This window comes from Manduca sexta, chromosome 20, assembly GCF_014839805.1.
Source record: "Manduca sexta isolate Smith_Timp_Sample1 chromosome 20, JHU_Msex_v1.0, whole genome shotgun sequence".
Taxonomy (NCBI): Eukaryota; Metazoa; Arthropoda; class Insecta; order Lepidoptera; family Sphingidae; genus Manduca; species Manduca sexta.
In genome coordinates this window covers 3,909,620-3,921,872 of record NC_051134.1, presented here as the reverse complement: position 1 = coordinate 3,921,872, position 12,253 = coordinate 3,909,620, and the positions used below count along the sequence as shown (strand labels likewise).

Sequence of the window (12,253 nt, the reverse complement as noted above, 5' to 3'; positions counted from 1 at the left end):
ATGATAAACTGACTTCGAAACCTTTGAAGCAGGATTTCTGAACGAATCAATATTCTTTATATGGATAACTAACTTTTGCTCGCGGCTCTGCCTGCGTGAAAATTCGTCTTTATATTTGCTAGAAATAGAATGCCTATAGCACTCAGGACTAATGTTGCTTCTTATTAGTGAAAGAATTTTTAAAATCAGTTCAATATTTCCAGAGTTTATCTCATACAAACCTACTAACAAACTTAAAATTTTTCCACTTTATAAAAAGAAATAGGAGGATATAATAAGAAATATTGGAAATTCTTTTTAATCGGCGATACTCTTTGAAGTGTACGGTAATCATTACGTACCCAATCTGGCATTAGCCTAATTGGTAACGTTGGTTTAAGGTTTCATTATACCTTTTCTGAACATATTTATTGGGGACTTAATTGATGGTAGATTGATCGTGTAATCGTCACCTAACAAACAAAATAAGGCTTAGAAGTTAAATTAACAGTGTAATCTTCACCTAACCTAACCTAAAAAAAATAGTTTTATTTTAATGATGCGATGACATTGTATGCATCTATAAATAGTTGAAGGTTCTACCACTTGTGAATAATACGTCCTATAAGGTCACGAACTTCCAAGGGTTTCGATGTCAATCCGCAATCAAACTTCGTATTGGAGTAATCAGCTTATCAAACTTTTCAGTGCCATTAATCAAGAAGTTTGATTGGGTCCGCTTATGTCTGTTTAATGAACCGTAATAGGATTAATTACGTCATGTGTTGTGTGCGTAGTAATACGCGCATTTTTAAACAAAGTTATAAAAAAAATCATTTACAGTCTTACTTATAATCTTGTTTTAGCCTTAAGAAGTGGTTTAAGAATTGCTTAAATAGCTGTCAAAAACATCACCGGTTCCTAGTTTAAACGTACTTAAGAGGCAAGATGGCGGGTTTTGACTTATAGCTGATCGAGTAAATTTGTGTTTTGAGGTTAAATATCATTGTAAAGATTTCGATAATTATAATTTGCTCTAATGTAAAGTTCGCTATGTCTTGCTTGGTAATTTATTAATCGTTTTTGTTTTTGTAGTCCAAGTTTTTGAGTTAGAAAAAGTTAAGCACTGATTAAAAGTTTAAGAGTAGATTAGTCAACACGTAACTAAGCATATTTTTGCGAAATATTTATTAGTAAGACTGTCAGATTCAAAATTAATTTCACTGTTTGCATTCGAATATTTGATTTTAGTTTCTAAGGCTTTTTTTGAATATGCGTGATTATGTAAGTCTTTTTGAAGTCTCTATATTATGATACTGAGTAAAAACTATATTTCTGAACTCGAGTGATAATTAAACTTGAGACTTCATGTCGGCAGTACGTACGCATACCGCTACACCACTGAGAGTCAACTTATTTTCTATATATAAACTAAAAGGCTTGACCCAAGTAATTGCGACGAAATGTCGGTGAAGACAGTGGCCTTTTTAAGAGCGACAGTTGACTAGCCTTAGTCCTTGAAACAATTGTATACGTTAGTAGAATATTTCTCTGCCCAGAAATTCTTGGAATTCGTCCTTGTGGCTACTAAAGTTAGGTATAATAATTTGACAAAAATTTCAGTTACTGCGCAGTTTATTCGGAAATCATACGCTTCAATCATAAACTTCAAATTTTCTCAAAGCTTTGTAAAGTAATTTATGACGATGTAATATTGATTTCATGCAACCAGCAATTTCAGGTATCAAAAATGTTGAGTTATGAAAGAGGGAATACCATATAAATGATTTTACTCTTAGTTTCTTTTATTGTGCAGGATTTTTTAATTTTTATGTAAAAAAATCGGTTTACTTATCGATCACCGAAAACCGAGCGTCAACCGGCCATAATCAGATCAGATCAGCGGAGCAATGTTTAGGTATCTTTATTTCATACACGTTTTTTAAAATCCACATGCAAAATTAATTAATCAAATAAGAGATAATAAATTGATTAAAACTGAGATGCTGATAAATAATATTTCAATGCACTAACACACTCGTATATAACCTATTCAGCCCTATTACGCAAATGAACTCACCTTTTATAACAATAAACTGGGAAGCGTAGACAGTGAGAACGGTAACCAAATCGATAACTCTTAGAAGTGTGCTAATATCATGCGCGCACTTCAAAGTCTTCAGGAGCCGAGTGTTGCGCAGATTTTTACGACGCTCATTTCCTTGAGTCACGTGATTAGCTTGGGTAAAGGCTACTGTGATTTAACATTAAGGGCTATAGAGATTATATGGCTGCTTCAGTGGCGTAGTTGTATTGCGTGCGCGAGACGACTTCGTGTGGTCCCGGCTTCAAATTCCGAACCGCGCAGTGATATTGGATTTTTGTGATTATCAGCCTGGAGCCTGGATATTTTTTTTATGTACGGGCAAGGTAAATTGACCCCACTGCATCTGATGGTGAGTGGAGTAGGGTCTAATAGACTGTGGACTAACAAGAAATGATCGTTCCTCGGCAGTCGACACAATTTTGTCGGCCTGTTGGAACCGGATGAATTTGTTAAATGACACATGAATTTGTATCTGATACGACTATAGACTCGCTCTCTATTATATCAAGGGATAGACCACAGCGCTAAAAGTTAATAAAGATCGGGGATGTAAGTGTGGTGTGTGTTTCTGCATTTAGTTTGTTAACAAACATTCATATCGTATTTTTCATCTATGAACCGCGATTCGGCCCGGCAATGAAAATTTCGATTGGGATAAAAAGCATTTGAATAGCCCGAGATTGAATTTGTGCCAGTTACGGCTCGCTGCACGAAATATGTTCGACGAACCGTAGGTCCATTGAATGCGTTTCTGGCTCTCCTGTCAGGGAAGAATCTCTGCGTTTAGGTTTTTGCAATCCATAATGATTTCTATTTGTATTGCAAAATTTTGTATAAATGTATTTAGGTAAATATTGTGACTTTCACTTTGCGAGCGATCTACACCTCAGTCCGCCCCGTGACCATATTGGCTGCGAAGTCATCGAAACGTCAGGAGAAAATTGAAATAAAAATAACCGTGATCAAACCATATTAATAAATTATTAAAATTTTGCAATTAATTTTTCACTCTATATAGCGTTAGTCCATCTTATCGTGAAATGAAAAATATAGCGTACTAATAAAACTATGTCGTACAAAAAGTACAAAATACAACAAAAGGACAAAGTACTACATTTCACATTATAAAAGCCTTGTAACTCGATAATGTCGCCAGATTTCTTGCTACCAAAAATATTTTTCCTTTGTTTAGTATCGATTGTCTAAACGTTTACTGAACAAACAATTCCATTTTAGCTCTGAGTAAAGCCACAATATTGCGATGGAATCAGTAAACTCATATGCGGAATTGAATTACGAGAATACGTGGATAAATTAGTGGCGTAAAGAAACAATTCAAATTGTAGATACAATATTGTAATCAACAATTTTTGCAGACTAATATCAAAAAATTGATTGTTTTATATGACTTAATAACGATCATATTGACGGGTGAAAGAGTGACATTTTTCGCGACACTCATACATATTTAAAATCAGGATTTTTTTCTAGGTATTTTCTAGTTAAAAATTTTCGAAAAAAAATATCGCTTCACTCAAATAGCCTTTTATCCGTCGATATCATCTGTTTATGGTATGCTAGTGATAATAATTGCCTATAAACAAGACAAATCGTCAAATCAACATAATATTATCCTTTAAATGTATGGTCGGCTCAAATTATCCTACATAAAGCTTTTATTACTATTGCTGAATATCTGAATTCAGTCTATCGTACATCGAAAATATTTAGAATCGTTCTGAATGAATTTATTTTCCAAATATTCGAAAAATGATTTTATTGGTATTTTGCATAAAATTTGAGAGATGTTCTAAACGACTTACCACATTTATCAGTAAGGCTCAGTATCTATAAATGTTTTTGAATATAAATATCTCGTCTTTAACGATTTCGAGTAGATTGGTATTTTAACAAAAACACTAAACGGTTTACTGAATTCTTTTATATTTTATATTATTTAAATATTTTATTTGATTTTAGAATGCAACGATAATATTTGTACGGTTTTTCGCTGTTTTCGTCACTATTGAGGGAAATCCATTGTTATGAGAATTATTCTTTCAAATTAATTACATAAAATGTATCTCATTAATTAAACGGAGATTAATATAAAAATATTTTGTCTGCAGGTCAACATGGCACCCAAGTGGCATAAATTGGTGTTAACACTTCTTCTCTTGAGTTTGTATCAAGTCGCAGGAGCACCAGTCGCTCAACAATCAGGTAAGACAATTAAAATTGCATAAGCTTAACCAAGTCAAGCTTAACTTAAGTCAAGCTGACCGTAATGAAATTAGCTACTAACACCAACAAAATATTGTGTGAAGTATTCAGTATTTACAGTAATTAAAGCATTTTTCATTAATCTTTAATCGCGTTGGTTTCGTTTGCAAAGCATTAATTGCATTAACGATATTTCTACGAATTGCGGGGGTGTGTAATTGAATTAATTATGATATTCATAATTGACCCTTATAATAAATGGGCTTCGAAGACTCGGCGAGTGAGGCAGCTGTGTCCTTCTGTTTTCGATTAAATTTCGAGTATTTATTTAATTGATATTCGGGTTCAATCTGAGGTCGTTGTTTGGACTAAGTAATGTCTATTACTAGTTCGAATACATTATTTATTTATGATTTTAATGTATTTTCCATGTCAATTTATGTCATATTGTGACATAAATACAGGCGCTTATATTCTAAAGTTGGCTCAGGTAAATGAAGTATTTTAATAGCGAAAATACTATAGTTTTGCTGTTGATTATTAAGGCCTAATTACTCTTAGTAGCAGAGGAGGTGCATGCCCAGCTGTGGAATAGTATATAATACAGAGCTGATACTATTATCTTTATTGTCACAAGTCAATCAAAAGAAGAATCATTGCATGTCTTCATCGTGTTATGGGAGGTTGATATTAACTAAGACCCAACTTACGTCATATATATACTATACATACAGAGGAGTTAAGCCAAACAAATTGTAACGATGTTATTTTAAACCATTCTTGCATTATAATTGAATTTTCAATTCCAATGTTTAACTAAATTACGTAAATTAAAACTTGTGTAAAACTAAAGTTATTTCACTTTGAAATAAATTTAGAAATTAAATTGGTTAAAACGAGTTTTGCAAGGAGTTTCTAGTACATCAATTTTTCATCTAAAATTGTTTGTTTACAGTATTCAATCGATCACATGCTAATTTAAGCTGCAATCAATCATTACTTTTGAAAGTGTGTAAATTTTCCCTTATTCTTTTGCTTTCCATTTTCTGAGCTTTCATTAGAAACGTTTCTAGGACTAACTAGCAGGCTTAATAGATGTTAATCTTTAGCTTTGTGTTCATTTACATAATGAAATTCTTCTTTAATGACAGTAGTTTAATTTAATCATGCATTTTCTTTGTTAAAATGTTAAGTAATATCGGCTTATTTATAACTTTGCGCTATAAAGTATTAATATCAATAATCATATCCTTAATAATTTTTAAAATAATTAGGAACTGCTAGTCCTAGAAAGCAGAGGTGTTAAGATTGTAATTTGAAAATGATTATAAAAATTACTGAACGAAAAAATTATCGAACAGGGTACAAGAACACGTAAGATAAAAAAAAACTCGAATTGATAAACCCTTTCTTTTTTTGAAGTCGGTTAAAATTGTGAGTAAATGATTACAAAAAATAAGAAAAAATCACGACAGAAAATTCCTGGTAATTATAGAGCATGTTAGAGAAGAGCCCGGGCTAATTGAGGCCGCGTTTCCACAAACTTCTACAGTTACGAATTAACGATTTCCTGTGAAAAATCTTTTGATTTACCAATCTTTGACGAGAAGGAAATTTTGACAAACTTTTTGTCTGTAATTTAAAGCTGGAAATTTTGTTTTACGACTGTTAAGGACAGAATATTGTGTGAAGCGATTTTTATTAGTGTCGTGTTTAGAATAAGTCTGTATTTAACGTTTAATTTGAGATATATCAGTCATCAGAATTATGCTAAGTATAGCAATATATGAAAAAACAAATACATCACGCATTTATCCTTGAAGGGGTATGCAGAGGCGCAACCAGAGCACCCACTTTTCGCTAGGTGTGTTCCTTCCCATGATGTGATAGGGGGCGAGCCTATCGGGCACAAATTCCATGCTCCGGACTAATACTGAGCAGAAAACCCAAATATAACTTTTTCCAACTCGCAATTCGAATCTAGGACCTCAGAACGCTGCCGTACCTTATATAAAAAAACAGCACAAAATCAAGTTTAACTCCACATCTTGTACAAATTGATTCGATTCCCTTTAAACATATCCTTTATGTCATCCAGACATAAAGGTTGGACAAAGGGTTTCTCATAATGTCGCCTGTGTAAATAGTTTAGAAAGGGTCGTGTGACGTCACATGTTTGTGTGGCCGTCTTTGTGACCCTTTGGGCCTCGCAGTAATTTGTAAAGTTTGAGATCCCAGATTTGGATGTGGCAAATAGAGATGAATGTGTTAGTTAATTGTTATTTCTTTAATGTTATATGGCGGATAGCTTATTGATATATGTGATTGCTTGATGATATCTATGCTAGTTAGAGTTTGGTATATACCAGTGGCGATGGGTCCATATTACTATTTTGTCGGCTTAGCTTTATTTAGAATATATGTAGAATCTAATTATCATTAAAAGATTTGCAGACTGCATTACCATTCAGGTATATTTCTTTATATATAAAGTGTCAGGTCCTATCGAAATATTTCATCTTTCCTCACTGGTATATACAATCTGTTTACAATCATTGTTTATATGTAATTGATTTATCGTGGAAGGCTATAGGCTATATAAAATCAATGAAAAACGGAAAAGATTATACCTTTTGAGAGCTTCCGTTACGTGCGCTGCGCAAACGGTTGAAGTTACGCAACAAACATGTCTGACGGAATTGTATCTCGTAAAAGTTCAAAAAAATTATTATAGAACAAAATCCCCCGCTGCATTTGTCTGCCTGTCTGAGCGTGATAAATTCAAAAACCAACCAAAGGATTTTGATGAAATTTGATATGGAGATTGTTTGAGACCCTAGGAAGGACATTAGTTATTTTCTATCCCGGAAAAATTCAATCGGGACTTTTGTTCCGGAAAACTCTATCACGCGGCCGATGCCGCTAGCATTAGCTATATTACAATATTTTGAAAAAGTAAACTTGGACCTATAGGCAACAATTACTTTATTTGTGTTTAAAAATAGGCCTGGAAGCAACAATTACTGAAATGTAGGTTAATGAAATAAAATCCCGTTTCGTGCAAAACACACTTGACCACGTTACGAGTACTTATAACTCCAAAACATTTCTCCAAAAAACTAATTAACGCCAGTACTTACAAAATACACGCGAATAATTATAATGTTACCTAAATATTTAAGTTAGCTCCGTGTGGGGAAGTTTTAATTATACGTCGAAGGTTGGCAACACCGTGCGGGTCTCATGTGAACGATTCTTTTTTATGGTTTTATGTGCAGATTTATGCGAATATAGAATTTATTAAGAGCGCGCGTGGGTATTGTTTAAAAAATAGAGTTCTACAGAATTGTATATGGAAAGAAAGAAAGATATATTTATTGCTGGCGTTAAAACACAACAAAATAACAATACGAACGTCTATATATAAGTATTAATATTTCTTAAGAATACTTACAATAAAAAATCAAATACCAGCAACGACACCTCTCATATGTATTTCTTTCTTCAGCTCCTGTTATTTTTTTAATTAAAATGGTGTGTTATTTATTGGTATTTTTAAAGACAATTTTTTACCTCCTTACAAATAAATCGAAATATTTATTTGAACCTGTAAAATGTTATACATTATTTAGATTCCATCAATATGAAATCTATCACCAGTTCGGAAAGCAGTTCTTGCCAAAGGACAACGGGTAAGAAACTGGTGTTCCTCTTTTCAAAATCAGTTTAAGGTATAAACTATATTACGTGATACAAAAAAAAATACAATTGGTTTTTTATTGTTGTTCAAGCGCAATTCATTCGTAGTATGCTCGTAAAATTGGTAATAAATTATTTTAAATGTCCATAATAGTGAAGTATATTATCTCCTTATTAATCTACTTCATTATTTAGAGACAGTGTATATGGGCTTTGACCGTAAAGTCCCAGTTTCAATGCCCAAATAACATGACTAAAATTCGCATGTGTTTTTAATTTCATAAAGACAAGACATATCAGAATTGTTTTAAATTACAACCAATGGCCTTCTACTTACCAAATCAAGGACGAAAATTCAAAGAAGTTGGAAGTAAAAAATCACCAATTTTCACTTTAGTAAGATTTTAATAAATTCCGTGTTAAGGTACTTAATGAGTTGAGCCAATAAGGTTACTAATTATGGACATAAATCTGGCAAAGACGTAACAGGTGGCAGATCATAACTGTAGCGAACAAAACGCATTTATCCGTAATTGAATTGTGGAACGCGATGTCCAACTATAGGTATATACTATATAGGTATTAATAGATTCACTGAAAACCGTTTTACCTTTTATGTATGCTAATCCGATTGCTTTCAGCGGATTATGCATTGTTATACAGGCATTTGATTTTTAATCTTTTCTATTGCTATTGAGTTATTCAATATTACTAGGGAAATATGGGATTAATTGTAATTATATTATAATGATGTAATTGTTTTCAAAATTAACGTTATATTTTAACAACATATTACATCTAATTTTTTACAGCGGCTTGCATGGCGTAATTAATTAAAACGGCCCTTTCAAAATTGTGTTTTGATTCGCAAATATACTGGTTAAGTCATAACCGTATTTCGCAATGTAAAATCATGTTTCACTGTTACATTCTTGGTCAACAGATGCGACACAAGTTAGTACTTCGCATGGCGTGGGATGTTACAAACTTCAGCAATATACGTCTGGAAATAACGTCGCCCGTGACAATATCTACAGTAGCACGCACTTGTAATAACTCGTTCTATTTTTGGACTGAAATGTCGTACACTGCCGGCCCAGATGACATACTGTCCTTACTAGCATAATAAAGTGTTTAAAGGTGATAATCTAAAAGTTATAAGCTTGGTGCGGAATGATACATATAAACTATACGTAGCGCATATTAACCTTTATGTTTGTTTTTCCTAGTTTAATTTATGTTAGTTTCGAAAATGATTTATAATGTGACCTTTACGGAAATAGCTTGAGGCAAAATTTTATTTCAAACATTATAAAACGACGATAACGCGTTATCAAGGATATCTTAGTTAACCGACCTTGAAAAGGATCCTTTTCCTATTTTATAGGGCTATAAAGTTCAGGAACAGTGACAGCCTTCGTGGCGCAGCGGGCGGTGAGTCGGCCATGACATGAAGGAACGCAACTTTGATGCCACTGAGGCAAATAGTTGTTTTTAAGACCAAAAGTTTCTCGTGGTATTCGGTATTCAGATATTGTAAAAAATACCAATATTTATGTTTTAAAAATGTACGCACTTTTTCTGTAAGTCACTGTATTATTTTTGTAATCATATCCTGATGGCATCGTCGTGGTATTTATTACAGACGCGTAACAGATGTGACGCAATAACCCAGCGTTTTGTGGTTCGCCCTGCTCTTGACATTGGCAAGGGTTTTTCTTTTTTTTGTAAATGGAACTCTTTCCACATTTCAATTTTCTGCTGATGAATTTTTTCACATTGTTTTGACAGTCGATTTCACAAACAAAGGGGGAGAGAGACAGGTCTTGATTACATCGCCAATATCGTGTAACGCAGCTAATTGAAAAAGTCTCAATTTTTTTACTAACGATTTTGCTCTAAAATATTCCACTGAGGTCACTGTCTTTTCGGGTAAACGAAAGCCACAAAACAACTTCTAAAAATAGAAAGAAGCAATAAAAGTCCTCTATTTATTTAATACGTGAAGCTTCTAGATTCCGAAAATATCATGGTGTGAGCTCTAATAATGTGTGGTTTCAGCTACGTAGTTCTACGAATGTCTACGGTTCGTAGAACTTGCTACGACACCTTTATTGAGCTAGATGACATAAATATTCGTGTGACATTTCCATTAAGTTTTTTGGTATGCTATATTAATCAAATTGTTGAATCATTAATTTTGTAAAATCATTATAAATCACTGTCAGATATAAATACGTGTGTCAATAGTCACATGATTTAAAAAAGTTAAAGAAGCCAGGATCCGGTAAATAAAGAAGTAACTCTTAGTTGACGAAATTACTGCCGCATTAGCATGAGTAGATAAAAAAAACAACGAAAACGTATTATAGCGAATACTTGTTTGAAACATGAGACATTTTTAGCCAATTCATCGAATGTCACGTAGGTACCTCAACACTGAATTGTTGTGGCGATACGTCCATATAAGCCTATTCCGACCGGGTTCTCGTTCGCAAAATTGTTAAAAATAAGAAAAAAAATATGACTAGAATAATAATAGTATATTCAAACAAATAATTAACCCATTTACCAGCGGGATGTTTGCCGGCAAACATGACAGTTACATGACATTACGTGTGTCACGGGAATATAACCTTATGATTGACTACATAATAAGGTTATTTTCCCGTGACACGCGTAATGTCATGTAATGTAGCTGTCATGTTTGCCGGCAAACATTCCGCTGGTAAATGGGTTAAATTCGCTTGTAGTTTTATATATCCTGGTAAAGTGATATATACCATAAACACCGCGTGATGTGTTAACTGTGGTAAAAATTTCTTACCTCGGATTCCCTTTAAAAAAAATTCACTTTTCACCACTGTTGAACAGCCCTTATATTGTGACCTTTTCTCTTATACTAGCAGCTGTCAGGGAATTGATACATCGATTGACATTTCATGCGAATATTAAATATAAATAAATCTTATTTCACCATTACAAGTGACTTTGATTCATTTGGTAATCAATTTCGAAAGTGATATTAATAAATTGCGTCAACCATTTTTTTGTATCGTAATTTTCTTAAAATCAATTCTATGTTCTATGTAATAGAATTTAGAATACTACACACATTTATGTTTTTGAGTAAGCTGCATAACAGGGACAGCCTGTTTAAACAGAAAGTAGGTATGTTCTACATATTAAAATTAAATATTCAATGCTGTCACTCGTGCGGCGAACATATCTGCTTAATGGGGCAGTCTATTGTGTTTCCTCCCTCGTAAATCACTGAGAGCACTTTCAATATAGGGCGAGATCGTGACGTCAGTGTTTGCGTACTTTTTTGTTGGATTCGGTGTGCTTTTAACTTATTTGCATTGTATATGTATAGTATTCAGGAATGCAACTAAATATATAAATGTAGGATAAGGGATAATTTAAAGGATTTGGAATGTGATAAAAATAAAATGCATGATTAATTCAGAATTATATTTTTTTTGGATAAGACTAAGCTTAAGACTAAACTTTCAATTATTTTTGTTGTGTTTTATTTGTTTTGTCGCTATATACCTTATCTGAAGTTCCGGGAGACTAGAGATAAAATAATTACTAATCTTTTATAAAATTGAAAAAGGTCATTCACCTATAAAAAAGAAAAAGCTCATTACATTATAATTTCGATTGAAAACACCAATGATACCATTCGATCGAAGCTTTAAGTTGTGCAATCCCACATTTCATTAACAACGTTTAAGGTTTAAGGTCGCTCGCAAAGGTTAATAGGTTAGTTTGAATGTCAGCGTCACGTTACGATTCATAGATGGATTTACTTAATTCGCGCTCCAAACCGCACACCGTTAAAGTAGAGTATTTGATTAATTTCCTTGTTTTACTGACGTCTTTAAACACAAATGTCCAAAATCTTTGGATGTTATGTAAATCATCATCATTATCAGTCACATAAAGTCCACTGATATACATAAGCCTGAAAGATTTCCAGAGGGATCTGTCGAAAACCGGCTGCATCCAGCGTGTTCCTTCAACCTTTATTTTGTCATCTGTCCACCTTGCAGGATGTTATACAAAAAACAGAAATTAAAAATGAATATTTGAAGTGAACCCAGAAACCGATGGATTTGGATGAAATTTAGCACACAGAAAGACCATGTCCTGAATTAACGTAATATGGTTCAGTCTTGAGAAATACGATTCGATTTATTTCATAAAAGGCCTTTTACGAGGAGCCGTTAACAAGCTTAA

At 33.1% G+C, this 12,253-nt stretch overlaps 1 protein-coding gene across 2 annotated transcripts in view; it reads left to right on the top strand.

The window, feature by feature from the left end:
- The window catches only part of LOC115445427, a 112,478-nt gene that overhangs the window by 15,021 nt on the left and 85,204 nt on the right, over positions 1-12,253 (top strand). For both annotated transcript variants that reach the window (XM_030171695.2, XM_030171703.2), the window contains exon 2: positions 4,216-4,309. In XM_030171695.2, coding sequence (XP_030027555.1) covers positions 4,222-4,309 — 88 coding nt within the window. In that variant the 5' untranslated portion in view covers positions 4,216-4,221. The remainder of the gene's footprint in view (positions 1-4,215; positions 4,310-12,253) is intronic.